The sequence below is a fragment of the Petaurus breviceps genome, unplaced genomic scaffold, assembly GCF_028583685.1.
Source record: "Petaurus breviceps papuanus isolate PSGF00001 unplaced genomic scaffold, PetGlider_PUasm1.0 38, whole genome shotgun sequence".
Taxonomy (NCBI): Eukaryota; Metazoa; Chordata; class Mammalia; order Diprotodontia; family Petauridae; genus Petaurus; species Petaurus breviceps.
The window spans coordinates 23,526,617-23,541,542 of record NW_027186304.1 but is presented as its reverse complement, the minus strand read 5'-3'; the positions used below and the strand labels follow the sequence as shown (position 1 = coordinate 23,541,542).

General features: G+C 40.9%; 2 protein-coding genes across 4 annotated transcripts in view; both read left to right on the top strand.

Moving 5' to 3' along the window:
- The window catches only part of TWSG1 (twisted gastrulation BMP signaling modulator 1), a 152,076-nt gene extending 142,117 nt beyond the window's left edge, over positions 1–9,959 (top strand). The window contains exon 4 of the mRNA XM_069099652.1: positions 5,848–9,959. Within this exon, the coding sequence (XP_068955753.1) occupies positions 5,848–5,936 (89 nt within the window). The 3' untranslated portion in view covers positions 5,937–9,959. The remainder of the gene's footprint in view (positions 1–5,847) is intronic.
- A 4,100-nt stretch (positions 9,960–14,059) lies between these two features.
- The window catches only part of RALBP1 (ralA binding protein 1), a 67,143-nt gene continuing 66,276 nt past the window's right edge, over positions 14,060–14,926 (top strand). For all 3 annotated transcript variants that reach the window (XM_069099641.1, XM_069099649.1, XM_069099646.1), the window contains exon 1: positions 14,060–14,212. The gene's annotated coding sequence lies outside the window, so the exon portion shown is untranslated. The remainder of the gene's footprint in view (positions 14,213–14,926) is intronic.

The window sequence follows — 14,926 nt, the reverse complement described above, 5'->3', positions numbered from 1 at the left end:
TAGTCTCCCACCGCTTCCCACCCTTGATTCCATCAAAATCCCATTCTCTTGTTTCCTGGGAATCTGAACTCTAGTCACCCCAGTCTCAGCAATATCCTCCTTAGACTCCTCATCAAGATTCTCCCTGGACCCCTCCTCCTATTACCCTACCACTAACCCACCCCTAAATCCCACCCACAGTCTTTCTGTGTATAAGATCCATCTTCCTCCATGAAGGCGCTCAGATCCAATCTAGCTCAGATTCAGTCTGTGTCAGATTGTTCTGGCCCACTTGTCTACACAAGCGTCACAAATACTTAGACTCCTTAAGAGTCTACCCATAATGGCGAATATTTAATAAATTTTGTTTTAGTGTGACTGAGAGAAGGCTTGAGTAAAATTCATTTGGGCAGGACACAGTGTGTTGGTATTTTGGGATCCCAAGCACCCCTGAACTCCTAAACCTCAACAGTAGCAGCCCTGTTCTTGTCAAGAACTCACTCCCCTGAAATATAGCTGGAAGCCAGGTTCAAAAGACACCCTTCCCAAATTCATTCATTGATTCAACTATAACTTATTAAGTACCCACTAGACACTGTTCTAGAGGTCGGGGATATAAAGAGCAAAGTATCTTTATTCAAAAGTTTACATTCTACTTGAGGATATGACATTTATATTGTTAAGTAAATACAAGATAATTTGATAGAGAGAAAACCTAGCAACTAGGGTTATCAGCAAAGACTTCCTGTAGGAGGTGATAATCTCAACTGAGTTTTGAAGTAAGCTAAAGATCCCATAAAACAGAGAGAAAGGCGTGCAGTTCAAGTATGCAAAACAGTCTATATACAAAGACATGCAAGTGTTCTCTGCTGTTGTCAAGAAACATTTTTAAAGCACCTACTATGTTCCAGGCACTATGCTTAAGGCTGTGATACAAAAAAAGGCAAAAGATAGTCCCTGCTTTCAAGGAGCTTACAATGGGCAGACAACAAACAACTATTTGTGCCCACCAGAAATTATACACCAAAGCCCCCTAAACCTGACAGAAGGGGCCCCTACCAGGGTCCCTGGAAACCACCTGATAGGCCACAATAGTAAGGAAACTTTTCACCTGTGTTGCCAGAAACATACCCCAGATACAAGTCTGTTCTTATTATAAATATGCCCCAGATGCAAGTCTGTTCTTGTTTTTGCTAGGTAATCAAGGCTTCACTAGAAATGGCATTACACCCCCTTGGAACCACATTATGTTGTTAGTAACATTTCGTTCTATAAAAAGTACCTTGCAGAAGGCTCAATGCTGTCTTCCCTATTGGGGAGGCAGTCACCGAAGGTAATAAACACTCCTATCAAATTATAATTGGCTTTGCTGTCATGTCCATTTCATTTGTGCATTTCACTGGAGGTCCCACCAAGATTGCCTTTGGCACTATACTGACAGCTGGACCAGGCTCCCTGGAGGGCCAGGAAAGCAATTTGCCCTAGGGGGTGGCCACCAAGTGGCGTTCCTCTGCCCCAGGCTCGTTTTGCTTCCCTGAGTGGACCAAGAACCTGAGTCCTTCCCAAATTCTTTCAATTTGGTCCACGAGTGTTCTTTTAGGTGAGTGCTCATGTAGTGTAAAAGCACTTAGTGCTTTTACGAGTGACGTTCCTTGGCCCCAGGTAGAGTAGGAGGCTAAGCTAGATGGAGCTTTTAACGCACCTACTGGCCTCCAAGGTCAGGACACCTATAGAGTGCCCTTTCTTTATGTATTCTGTGTGTCTGTTATTAAGTGTTGCTGTAACTTTAATTGTCTCTGTAACTTTAACCCTTTCTTTATGTGTTCTGTGTGTCTGTCACTAGGCATTGCTGTAACCTTAACTGTGCTGTAACTTTAACTTTTTGTCTCTGTCACTGGTCGAGTCCGGAAGATAAACTGCTCGGCCCTGAGTCTCAGCCTAGGGAGTGTAATGGGAATGCAAATTTGGAAGATCTTCCTTGCCCCTAGGCTAAAGTGCACCTGGAGCCTGGGGTGGGAGGCTTGTTTTTCAGTAGATACTTTTTGATTGGCCAGTGGGTCAATAAGGTTGTTACATTCTCTGAGCCAGGAGAAGGCTATATAAGCCCTGATTCACATCTTTGTTTTGATTCACATTCACAGGCTTTGTTTTGGGGGCTCACTTTGAGAAGTGTTCTGTGATTTGATATGGATTCTGGGAAGCCATTGTCCAGAGGGCCCCCCTCCCCCCGCTTTGAAAAACCCAGATGTTGAAACCCAGATGTTGACTGGGTATGGATGTAATGGTTGGACAGTTTGGAAATCTGTCTACTTGATCTGTTTCTGTCTTGATAATTCTGCCTGTATGCTGTGAAGTTCGGGGTGCTGACCTTTTTCCCCTGAACAAGGTAAACGATATATGTCTGACTGATTAAAGTAAGCTTGTTAACCCATTTTGAGTTGCTTTCCTTTAACAAAGCAGATCTAAGAACCTGTGTTGGTAGCAAACCCTGAGGACGCTTGGGGTGCTTGCTGCCACAGGGAGCCATTGCCAAAGATCAAAAGCTCAGTCTCCTGCCAGCTCCCTGTCCCCTGACTCAACCACCCCATCAGGGCTCTTCCCCCTCCGACAGATTGTTCCACCCCCAGGATCTGACCAGCCTACCTGGGACAACTGACAACAGTTGCTTCAGGTGCTTGGTTGCTCCAACTGGGATCCCCAAGGGAGGGAGTGAACTTTCAACCTCTAAACTCTCAGTGCAAGGGGCCACTAGAGAGACAAAGACGCTGCCACAGTGCCTTTTCTGTGTGTATTCTGTGTATCTGTCACTAGGTTTATTGGCAACTACTGGAGTGGAATCAGTGTGCCTATTGCAGGCAGAGGGGCCACTGGAAAAATGCCTGTCCATCTAATCCTAATCCAGTCCTCCCCTTGAAAACCAAATGGAGGGCCCCAGCCCACAACATCTGTGTGTTGTTTTGTGTCTCTGTAATCTTAAATCTTTGTCTCGTCTTGTCTCTATATCCTGTCTGTGTGATTGTGGAAGGAAAAGATTCATAAGCAGCCAAGCAGTAAGACCTATGCTAGAAAGAGATTTATAGTCTCTTAAAAGAAAGGCTGTTGACAGAAAACCATTTCTCCTTCTACTCCTTTGGACTCCAGCCAAATTCTTGAAGTAGAAGGACAAATGGAAATTTCTCCCCTAAGATCTATCTAAGGGGAAAGGGTCACTTCAATGATTAAAGAGAAGTAGGTTTCAAAGCTGCACTTTGGAATAGGACTAACACTTAAAGCTTTCCTGGGTTGCAGAAATAGAACTGTGCAACATCATTGGGAATATAGATCCAGGTAATTGAATTCATTCTGGTTATTATTTGGCACCAAGAAAAAATTTAGTTCTGTGTAACTACAAAAACTGAAATTTAAGGTCACCAGATTGGTTATTCAATTGTTTTTATTTCAAAGTTTAAAATTAAGACCATGATTGTTACTGGTAAACAGCTGTATTATCTATGTTGCATGAGAAGCAGTTTCTCTTAAAGTCTTGGAGTAGATCTGAAATTTTAAGGGAATGAACACCTAAGAAAAGCTTACTTGAGCAAAAGGTCAGAAAGAAAGTCACTAAGATTCTCCCCCCTGTAGCCCTACCTCTGACAAGACTAGGGTTACGGTGCCTTCTCACTGTGATCCAGCTCTGACCAGACCAGTGCCACAGTGACAAGTTACAACTGCTAAGATTCTCTTCCCTGTGGTCCCAGTTCTTCTTAACTGAGGCTACAGGGCCCTCCCCCTGTCATCCAGCTCTGATGGAGCTGAGGAGACAGTAAGAGGTTTGAACCATTAAGATTTTTCTCCCTGGTGTACTGGCTATAACTGAGCTAGGGCTGCAGTGAAGTTAATTGAGTTAATCTCCTCCAAAAAAAAGAAAAAGGGAGAAGGTACAGCAGCTACATTGGAGCTACACGGCTTGTCATCTGCCTACCTGAAAGGTTAAATCCCTGGAATAAAATATTTTTTTCTGAATGACATGGGAATAGTTAGACGAGGGAAAAGAAGCTTGTGAAACAAAGGTACAAACACAAGTTAATTATTATGCCATAGAAAGCCTGGGATACATCTGAGCTACTAAAGTGTGTGTTAGATCTGAGCTATTCAGCCTAAAATTATATTCTTTCCACAGCCTAAATAGCTTAGTAAAAGGGTACTTGGTCTACTTCCCACTAGGAACAGCCTTAGATCCCCAAGGACCCTGAAGCCCACCCCTCTAAGTAAGCAGAGCCTGAAGTTTCTACTTCAAGTTCCCCAAACCCTCTCCTCAATGCTCCAGGCTACAATCTCCTTGCACTCCCCAGTTGATCATGCCCATAACTAGGGTCTGCTACTGCAGGGAGATGAGAAAAAGAGAGGAGAAAATTAGGTCAGAAGTCAACACTTGGTAAGATCAATCATTCTTATATGTAATTTGGAAATGTACACTGTATATGGTAAAACCTGAGCAAGGAGAAAAATTGTGTAAGATCAGTAGTGTTACTTTATTGATTCTGCTAACCCTGACTTGTAATGTGTATATCTGCTATTTAGAAAAACTTGTAAGATTGTTAACTAAGCTATTTTGGGGTACTGTTTTAATGCTAAAACCTAAAACTGTTAATTGATTACTGTATGTGGAAAGAAGGAAACTGGATGAAAACTTGTCTGACTAGTTCTGCCCATTCAGAGCAATCTCTTCTTCTTAGAATTCATATAAATTTTCCTTATGTTGTCACATCCCCTAGAAACTGTCTCTATTAGGCAAGGTCATTTAGCCTGAGAAAGGAACTTGTTTTAGTCATGTAGATTTTAAATGAACCTAACTTGCTAAGAAGTTGCAAAGATCAAAAAGGATTTCTATAAATTGGCTTTTATATTTTAGAAGGATGGCAAATAGAATTCCTTACATTATAAGATCTGATATATTTTTATTGCTTATTGCATCCCGAATAGAATAGAAATAATTATAACTGGCTCTAAGCTGTGATTGGTGAAGCTTGTTGTTTAAGGTAAAAAGCACTTGGGACCATAACTAAATTTTATTTTAAGTCTGAATTTGGGTATAGTTGTCTGCATTAAATCAGTGTCTGAGAGAAAATGCCACTAGCTACTCAGAGGAATGTGATCCTGTACTGTCAACAGGTGGAAGTGTACATTTGGTAAAGGCCAAAGGGACAATCTTAGCCTCTGTCTGGGATGGGATCCCTCCTGGCTCAGTTTACCCATGAGGTTCCTTTGAAAAGGAATGTTTCCCACCTATTCCTGAGTCTAGCTATGAGATGGAACAGATGCTACATGGTTGGATATCTGTAACTGTACCTGAATTTAAACAGAGCCAAAGATGTTTTCTCCTGGCATATTTGGAATGTCACATGTCCCTGCTTTTCCCCCTCTATAACAAGTTTCCATGCTCAGAGCAAGTAATCAGTAAAAGATATGAGCTCTTTTATGTTAGCTTACTGGAAAATCTAATATTATTTTTCATCTAGCATTAAAATATGTACAGAAAGTTATGCAGATTGCTTAAGATCATTTTAAAAGTTCTCAACTAACTTCCTTCATAAAAGTTTAGTGATCATTTATAAATCTTGAAACTGTTTTGAAGAAGGGAAATACTTTTAGAAGAAATTTTTCCCCATTTGTAAGACATGTTTACTGCTGAATTGACATAACAAATTGTACAGCAGAAAAGAACTTGCTGTTTTGATCCATTATCTGAGCAAGTGTTAACATTTGTAACTAAATGCATATGTGTAAAATTCATTCCCCTTTTTGAGATTCTTTTCCATACCCCACTTCCTATTGTACTTTGGGTGGCAAATGCTATTGTATATGACTGTTAATGATTTACTTCTTAAGTCCCTCCAAGCTCTCCAAGACATCCAGAGTGCAGTCCGAGCAGTGTACCATACCACTCCGCAGTTAAGGTGGCTGGAAGAAAAGCCTGAATCCACCACTCCAGTGACTTACAACTGAAGATTAAGAGACTGTCCTGATGCTCCTGTTCCTGGCATTCCTGCCTTTGGCCAGTTCCAACTCCTATGCTCTCACCTTGTACTCTTGGATTCTTACTAAGACAATTGATGGGACTCTAATTGCAAAAATGTGACTCATGGCCAGCCCACCCTTTTTCTTTGGTCACTGTGCCCTGCTAGACCCCAGGTTCATGTTGTTTCCCTATACAGGCATGTATTCTGGGGGACCAGTGGTGCTGCTTGTGGAGATGTGGGCAGAAAAGCAGCCTTTGGTCAACCTAGTCGGTTGTCTGCCCTCAGGATGGGTCCCCCAATCGAGTGGGACAGGGGAAAATCACTGTGCCAATTAGGATTGTGTAACCATTGCTGACTGGGTCTCCGGTGGCAGCCATGACCATGTAACCCAGTTGTCATCAGGGTTTTGGATTGGACTAACAGGATTGGAAAACTGGGACACCTTGGGGAATCAGGCTTTATGTCACAGGAAGGAACCCCAGGGCCTTGTTCCACCTCCTGGTGGCAATCAAACCCTGGATAGCCCCCTGTTTCACCCATTATCATCACCCCTGCAAACTCAGGCAGCACTTTGGTAGACCCCAAGTTCCTCAGACCCGAGCTTAACTTCTGCTGCTTGTATGCAGGAACACCTTTTTGCTGGCAGCCCCCATTTTAGTCCCTATTCTACTTGGCCTTGGTATGGCAGGATCAGCATTGGTGGGTAACACAGCCCTAGTGCAAGAGAACGGACCCCTGGACTCAGTTGAGTCTGAGTATGAACAAGAAAAAGGGGGGGAGTGAAGTGCCCACCAGAAATTGTACACCAAAGCCCCCTAAATCTGCCAGAAGGGGCCCTTACCAAGGTCCCTGGAAACCACCTGATAGGCCACAATAGTAAGGGAACTTTTCACCTGTGTTGCCAGAAACATACCCCAGATACAAGTCTGTTTTTATTAGAAACATGCCCCAGATGCAAGTCTGTTCTTGTTTTTGCTAGATAATCAAGGCTTCACTAGAAATGGCATTACACCCCCTTGGAACCACACTATGTTGTTAGTAACATTTTGTTCTATAAAAAGTACCTTGCAGAAGGCTCATGCTGTCTTCCCTATTGGGGAGGCAGTCACCGCAGGTAATAAACACTCCTATCAAATTATAACTGGCTTTACTGTCATGTTCATTTCATCTGTCCATTTTAGAAATAAGATATATACAGGATAAACTGGAGATAGGCAAAAGAGGGAAAGCCACTAGCACTGAGGAAAGGCTTTTTATGGTTGAGTTTTAGTTGAGACTTGAAAGAAGCCAGGGAGACTGGGAGCAGAGATGAGGAAGGAGGCAATTTTAGGCATAGGGGACATCCAGTGAAAATGCTGGGAATATGGAGATCAAGTATCTTGTTTGACAGAATAACAAGGAGGTCAGTGTCACTGGATCATGGAGTCCAAAAGGGGCTTAAGGTATGAGAAGACTATGAGAGTGTAGAGAGTGGGGCAGATTATGAAAGGCTTTAAATGACAAACAAGATTTTATATTTGATCCTTAAGTTGATAAGTAGCCACAGGAGTTTATTGAATGTGTGTGTCTGTGTGTAAGTAACATGGTCACTTTAGGAAGACCAATTTGACAGCAGAGTGGAAGATAGAGAGAGAATAATGGGGAGAGAATTGAGGCAAGGAGTGCAATCAATAGGCTATTATAATAGTCCAGACTTAAGATGATAAAGGTCGGCATCAGGGTGGTGGCAGTATCAGAGGACAGAATGAGGTGTATATAAGAGATTTACAAAGGTAGAAACAACAGGACTTGACAACACTTTTGGATATGAGGGATAAAACAGTCAAGGATGATATATACAGGTTTTGAGCCTGAGTGACTAGGAGAATGGTGATGCCCTCAACACTAATAGGGAAGTTAGGAAGAAAGAAGCTTGTTTTTCTTGGAGCTGGGGGAGATAATGAGTCCAATTTGGGGCATGCTGAGTTTAAGATGCCTATAGGACATACAGTTTGAGATGTCAAATTGACCATTGGACATACACAACTGGAAGCCAGGAGAGAGATTAGGGCTAATAAGTAGATTTTAGAATAATCAGCATAAAGATGATAATTGAATTGATAGGAGCTGATAAGATCATCAAGTGAAGTATAGAAGAGATGGTCCAGAGCAGAGACCTGGGAGACACCTACAGTGTGACCTGGATGAAGATGAAGGAGCCTAAGAGGATCCTTCAGATAGGGCAGGAGAAGAACCAGAAGAGACAATGCTCCAAAAACCTAGGGAAGAAAATATCAAGAAGAGGTTGACCAACAGTGTCAAAGGCTACAGAGAGGTCAAGAAGGATGAGGGTTGAGTAGAGGACATTAGATCAAGAGATCATTGGTAACTTTCTAACTCTTTTAGAATGATGAGCTCAGAAGTCAGATGGAAGAGAGTTAAGAAGAAAGTGTGAGAACAGGCAAGTGTAACAAAAACCCAGCAAGGAGAGAACACGGAGAAGCAGGCGGTGGTCAACAGTGTCAAATTATTGGGAGAGGTCAATGCAGAGGAAATGTCATCATCTCTGCCCCTCTCCCATTACTATTTTGGCAGATGTTATAGGACCGCTTTTCTCTCTTTTCCTCCCATCTGCAACATGGGGAGGCTTTGCCTAAAAGAAACAAAGCTGCTCCTAGTACCTGATTTGCTTATGTGATTAGCCCTGACTTCTCTGATGCAACTTCCTGGTCATCTAAGGGCATATAACGTGTCCTAGAATCTAGGCCCCTCAGTCCTGATGGATTTTCCCCTCACATGGTATCTAGGCCTCTCAGACTTGGTGGTTTTATGAAACTCACTACAATAACGTTACCCCACCCTGCTGATGTGACCTCTCCATATAGAGCCAAGGAGGAAGGGAGGGACCACCTCTAATCCAAGTACAGGCATTTATTGAGATCGATGCCTCTCATGAAGCAGGCTAAGTTCCAAGAGGAACCAGCAACTTTAGAGAAAGCAAGATGGATTTTTATAGGGTAAAGATGTAATTACATAACAGAAATTTACATAGAATAGAGGAATATCATTAATATTAAAAAGGCAAGGGGCATTGCTGAGAAGAGACAAATCTATCAAAATCAGTCATTGAACACTGTGGCTGCTACTGTGTACAATGTTCTCCTGGTTCTGCTCACTTCACTCAGCATTAGTTCATATAAGTCTTTCCAGAGCCTGCCTGTTCATCATTTCTTATAACACAATAGTCTTTCATTACATTCATTTACCACAACTTATTCGGCCATTCCCCAATTGATGGGCATCACCTCATTTTCCAGTTCTTGGCTACCACAAAAAGAGCTGCTATAAATATTTTTGTACATGTGGGTCCTTTTGCCATTTTTATGATCTCTTTGGGATACAGCCCTAGAAGTGGTATTGCTGGGTCAAAGGGTATGCACATTTTTATAGCCCTTTGGGCATAGTTCCAAATTGCTCTCCAGAATGGTTATATCCACAACTCCACCAGTAATGCATTAGTGTTTCAATTTTTCCACATCTTCAACATTTATCATTTTCCTGTTTTGTCATGTTAGGGACAATATGATAGGTGTAATGTTGTACCTCAGAGTTGGTTTGATTTGCACCTCTCTAATCAATAGTGATTTTGAGCATTTCTTCATATGACTATAGATAGCTTTAACTTCTTCCTCTGAAAACTGCCTGTTCATTTCCTTTGACTATTTATCCATTGGGGAATGACTTGTATTCTTGTAAATTTGACTTAGTTCTCTATGTATTTCAGAAATGAGGCCTTTATCAGAGATCTAGTTGTAAAAATTGTTTCCCCGTTTTCTGCTTCCCTCCTAATCCTAGTTGCATTGGCTTTGTTTGTGCAAAAACTTTTCAATTTGATATAATCAAAATTATCCATTTTGCATTTCACAATGTTCTCTATCTCTTTGGTTATAAATTCCTCCATTCTCCATAAATTTGACAAATAAATATTCCTCGCTCCCCTAATTTGTTTATAGTGTCAGTCTTTATATCTAAATCATGTACCCATTTGGACTTTATTTTGGTAAAGAGTGTCAGAAGTTGGGGTCTTTGGGTTTATCAAAAATTAGATTGCTATAATCATTGATTACTGTATCTTGTGTACCTAGCCTATTCCACTGATCTACCCCTCTATTTCTTAGACAGTACCAAATAGTTTTGATGATTGTTGATTTATAATACAATTTAAGATCTGGTATGGATACACCACCTTCCCTAGCATTTCTTTTCATTAATTCCCTTGATATTCTGAACCTTTTGTTCTTCCAGATAAATTCTGATATTATTTTTTCTAGCTCTATAAAATAATTCTTTGGTAATTTGATTGGTATGACACTGAATAAGTAAATTAATTTAGGTAGAATTGTTATTTTCATTATATTAGCTCAGCCTACCCACAAGCAACTGATGTTTTTTCAATTATTTAGATCTGACTTTATTTGTATGAAAAGTGTTTTGTAATTGTGTTCATATAGTTCCTGGGTTTGTTTTGGCAGGAAGACTCCCAAATATTTTATAATGTTGTAATACCATGTGCAGAAGCTTTCCAGAAGAATGCTACTGTGAACAGCTTTTAAGGTTCTGATTACACCTTATAGGGATCACTCTATTCCATGACAAAACCTGTCAGAAAATCAAGGTACAGCATTCACAATTATTACAACTTATCACAGAAAATCACAATACAATATTCACAACACAGTCTCAAAGTAAAATAGTCACTCTTAAGTTAATTCAATTAGTCACTTATCAGTAGTCTCAAAGTCTTCCACTCTTGGGGCAAAGTCTTGATTAACTCAATCAGTCACTTATCAGTAACAATACCTCAAAGTACAGTCAGTCACTTATTCAGAAAAGTCTTACTAAGTATCATACACAAAACCCTCCACCCCTTAGGTCACTAGTAAACTATAAATCCATAATTACTCAGTACCCAAGGAGAGGTCTTTTCATCTTGACTTGGGGCCTGTTCTCAGATTCCCTGGATCCCCTTCCATGGTCCAGATTCTACCTGGATTCACCAGACTGTCACCTGGGTTCAATGGCAGACAGCTCCCAGTTCCTTGACCAACTCTCTGGGCAGGTCCTACTCCACACTGAAGTTCACAGGGTCTGGTCCATGTTAGATCCTTCACCATTTCTACTCCAGGGAATTCAAGGCTCAACCAAGCCGCAAACAAACAAAGTCTCAGTATCCCAGTCATTCTTCAGTCACCTGGGCTCCTGGCTCCTGGCTCTGGGCTCCTATTCAGAAGAAGCTCCACCACCACAAGTTTTCAGGACTGAGTTCTCCATTCTTCTGTAGCTGTTCTACCACCAGATCTCAGTCTCAAGGAAATTCTGAAGGTGCCTCTCTGAGGCTTTTCCATATATATACACAGCCTGTTTCAGCCAACCCCTTCCTGTTATGTCAGCAACCGGACACAGGAGTTCATAGCTTCTGTTTCCCAAACAGAGGCTTGATCAGTTACTAAATGCTAAGTACCTGCTACTTTTGCCAACACAAAAGGATCTTCAAATTCAAAATTACATTACCATTACAAATGACTACAGTGACTTTAAATGGAATTTCTCTGTCTCTTGCTGTTGGGCTTTGTTAGTAATATATAGAAATGCTGATGATTTACGTGGGTTTATTTTATATCCTGCAACTTTGCTAAAGTTGTTGATTATTTCAACTAGTTTTTTACTTGATCCTCTATGCATTTCATCATATCTTTGCCTATTCTAATTCCTTCAATTTCTTTCTCTTATTGCTAAAGGTAACATTTTAAGTACCATATTGAATAACAGTGAGGATAATAAACATTCTTGTTTCACCCCTCCACCCCTCAATCTTATTGGAAATGCATCTAGCTTATCCCTATTACATATAATGCTTGCTGAAGGTTTGAGGTAGATGCTATTTTGCATAAATTCTATATTTATTTATTTGTAAATTTGTGGTATTTCCCCAGTAGAATGAGGGGTTTAAAAAAAATTTTTGTATTTGTATCCCCAGTGCCTAGCACAGTGCTTGACAGAGTAGGTATTTAATGTTTGTCTGTTGGTTGATTCCTGCAGCCACATGACTATCCATTTTATACATGTATCATGCTTATCTGTATACATGTCCAGATTCCTACTTCCCCTATTAGATTTTAAGTTTCTTGAGTTCGAGAGGTTTTGTTTTCCATCCGTTTTTTTCTTACTAGCATAGGGCCTTGGTGCTTACTAAATGTTTTTTTGAACTGACTTGAATCTTAGCTCTCACTAGTGTCACTTTGGTGAGCAAGTGTATCAGCAATGCCATATTCACAATGCCTATAAAGATTACAAATATGCTGATATAATTATCCATCACAAAATACATCAGGTTTGCCATTTGGGGAAATAAACTAGAAAATTTATTAAGATACCAAAAGACTGAGTCCCAAAACCAGAAAGTGAAAGCCATCAGAGTAGTTATGATATTGGCACAGGTAGATAAAGTAGAAAGCACCCACATTTTCAAGCCTTTAAAACAGAACAGGCTACCTCAGGCAAAGGTCCTCCTCTCCCCACTCACAGCAACCACCCAGAATCCGGGAAGCGCGCTCCCAGCAGCTGGGAAGCGCGCTCCCAGCAGCTCCGGCCCCCGACAGTGCTCAGCAGGAGTCCTAACTAAAAAAAAAAAAAAAAAAAAAAAAGGGCAACCGCAACTGCAACCGCTGCCAACCGCCAACCGCAGGACCGTTAGCTCGGCTTTCACTTTTTCTCGCTTTCCGCATTCTCTTGCTCTGCTATGTCAGCACGTCCATGGGGCATGGAAGATCTTTAAATCCCATAACCCTTACAGCAAGTCATTTAAATTTTTCTTTTTTAAGAAATTGGGGTTAAGTAAGTTGCCCAAGGTTACACAGCCAATTTTTTTTTGTGTGGGTGTTAAGTATCTGAGGCTGGAACTGACTGCAGTCCCCAACTCCAGGCAGGCGCCTAGCCGCCCCTCATTTAATCTTTTTGAGCCCTGGTTTCTTCATTTTAAAGAAGGGTATTTGTATTACATGATTTCTGCTACCTATAGATCATTGTTTTAAAAAAAGACTGAATTATATTCTTTTCTAAATCTCTTTATATTCCGTGGATTCAGGTTCAACTTTCAAGAATAAAATTCAATAAACTTGATTTCTTTATCATAAAGAATTGCTTTTTACCTTATTTACATGTTGCCAGAGCCAACAGACACAATATATCACAAAGTCATAATTGACTTTATGCCTGCTACCATCACCTGGAATGAGAAAGACTAACCAAAAGATACAGATTCTCTTCGTCTTTCACTCTGTGACTATACCATTATTACTGTAGAAAATGTCAGCTAAGGGAATCAGCATGGTACGATGGAAAGAGTGCTGAAGTCAAGGGGACCTGAATTTAAATTCTAGCTATCATTTACTTTCTGTGTAACCTGGAGGAAGCTTTTTAATATCTCTGTACTTCAGCTTCCTCATTTGTAAAACGTTGAACAAAAGAGCTTCCAGAGTCTTTTTCAATTCTAAATCTATGATGATCACATCTGTGATCATAAGGTGAAAATAAGGTGGTGACTACTTTCGTTTTAAAATAACTGGTATTAGGGGTGGCTAGGTGGTGCAGTGAACAGAGCACCAGAGTTGCGTTCAAATCCCACCTCAGACACCTAACACTTGCTAGCCATATGACCTTGTGCAAGTCACTTAACCCCAATTGCCCTGCCCTTTCCCCTCCAAAAAAAAAAAAAACAACCAAATTGGTGTCATACATAACTCACCAAATTATTGAGGTGAATGTGGGAAAAGAATTATCTATTCATTTTACTTTTTAAAAACAATCTAAAGACTAGAGAGTAATAATATGCTATTTGGTATACTTCATTCACTTTATTCAACAAGTACTATTGATTAAAACTCACTGCGCTAAAGACAGATTTGAGGATACCGCATAGGGCAATAAGAATGCCAAGAATGGGAATAGATACAAGAGATGTTAGAAAGGCAGAATCAGTCCCTTCTAGCTCAGACATTTTTCTAGTTCAATGAGGCTGCAAGTGTTTGGACGGCAGGGGTGGGGAGGAGGGAGGAGTTAGAAAAGATTTCCAAGTTCAGTCTGGGTGGGGAGAGTGAAAGGCAGCCTGGTGTGACGAGGTAACGTGCCTAATGAACTTAAGTCAAGACACCTGGTTTTGAATCCCAGCTGGAGTACTTACTAGCGTTGGACCTTGGGTAAGTCATTTAAATTCTCTGATTCTGTTTCTTAATCTCTAAAATGGGGGATGACAATAAGCTTACTGTCAGGCTCGAGAGCAAGGTGTTTTGTTAACTTTGAAGTGCTATATGCATATGAATTTTAAACAAATGTCCAGAGGAGTTTGTGAGGGAAAATTTTGAATTCCGTTTTAGAAGAGTTTAAACTAATCGGGGTAATAGGAGCTATTCACCCAAGGTGATGGTTGAACCTAGGGAAGCAGGTGATACTTTTTGAAGGGCAAGAGTATAAGAAAGAAACTTGGTGAAAAGCCCATTTTGTGTGCGATGGTGGAGGTGGAGAAGTAGGGGGCTAAAGAAGGAAATGCAGTTAGAAAAGTACTGTTATAAATATGAAAATACAGATATGGAAGGGAAGCTAAGGGAGTAGTCCCCTTTAATGAAAAAGTCCAATTTTCCAGAAGCCCTTCGGCAAAGCTTACTCCAGGTGTCTGATTCTCATCTCTTATCTACGCATTTAGCATTTTTATGGGGTCTCCCGGTTCTCCAGTAGTTATCTTGGGAGTTTTGTAGACTATCTCACTTATTATTTCTCATGATTCATTAATCTAGGTGTGCATGCGGGTCGGGCTTTCTGGTCTGAATTCAGGTGTTCCCCCTCTTAGCACTGAGCCAGGTAAATTGGTGGACGAAAGGAGGTCACGCACGTTTGATAGTAACTATGCCCCCCCC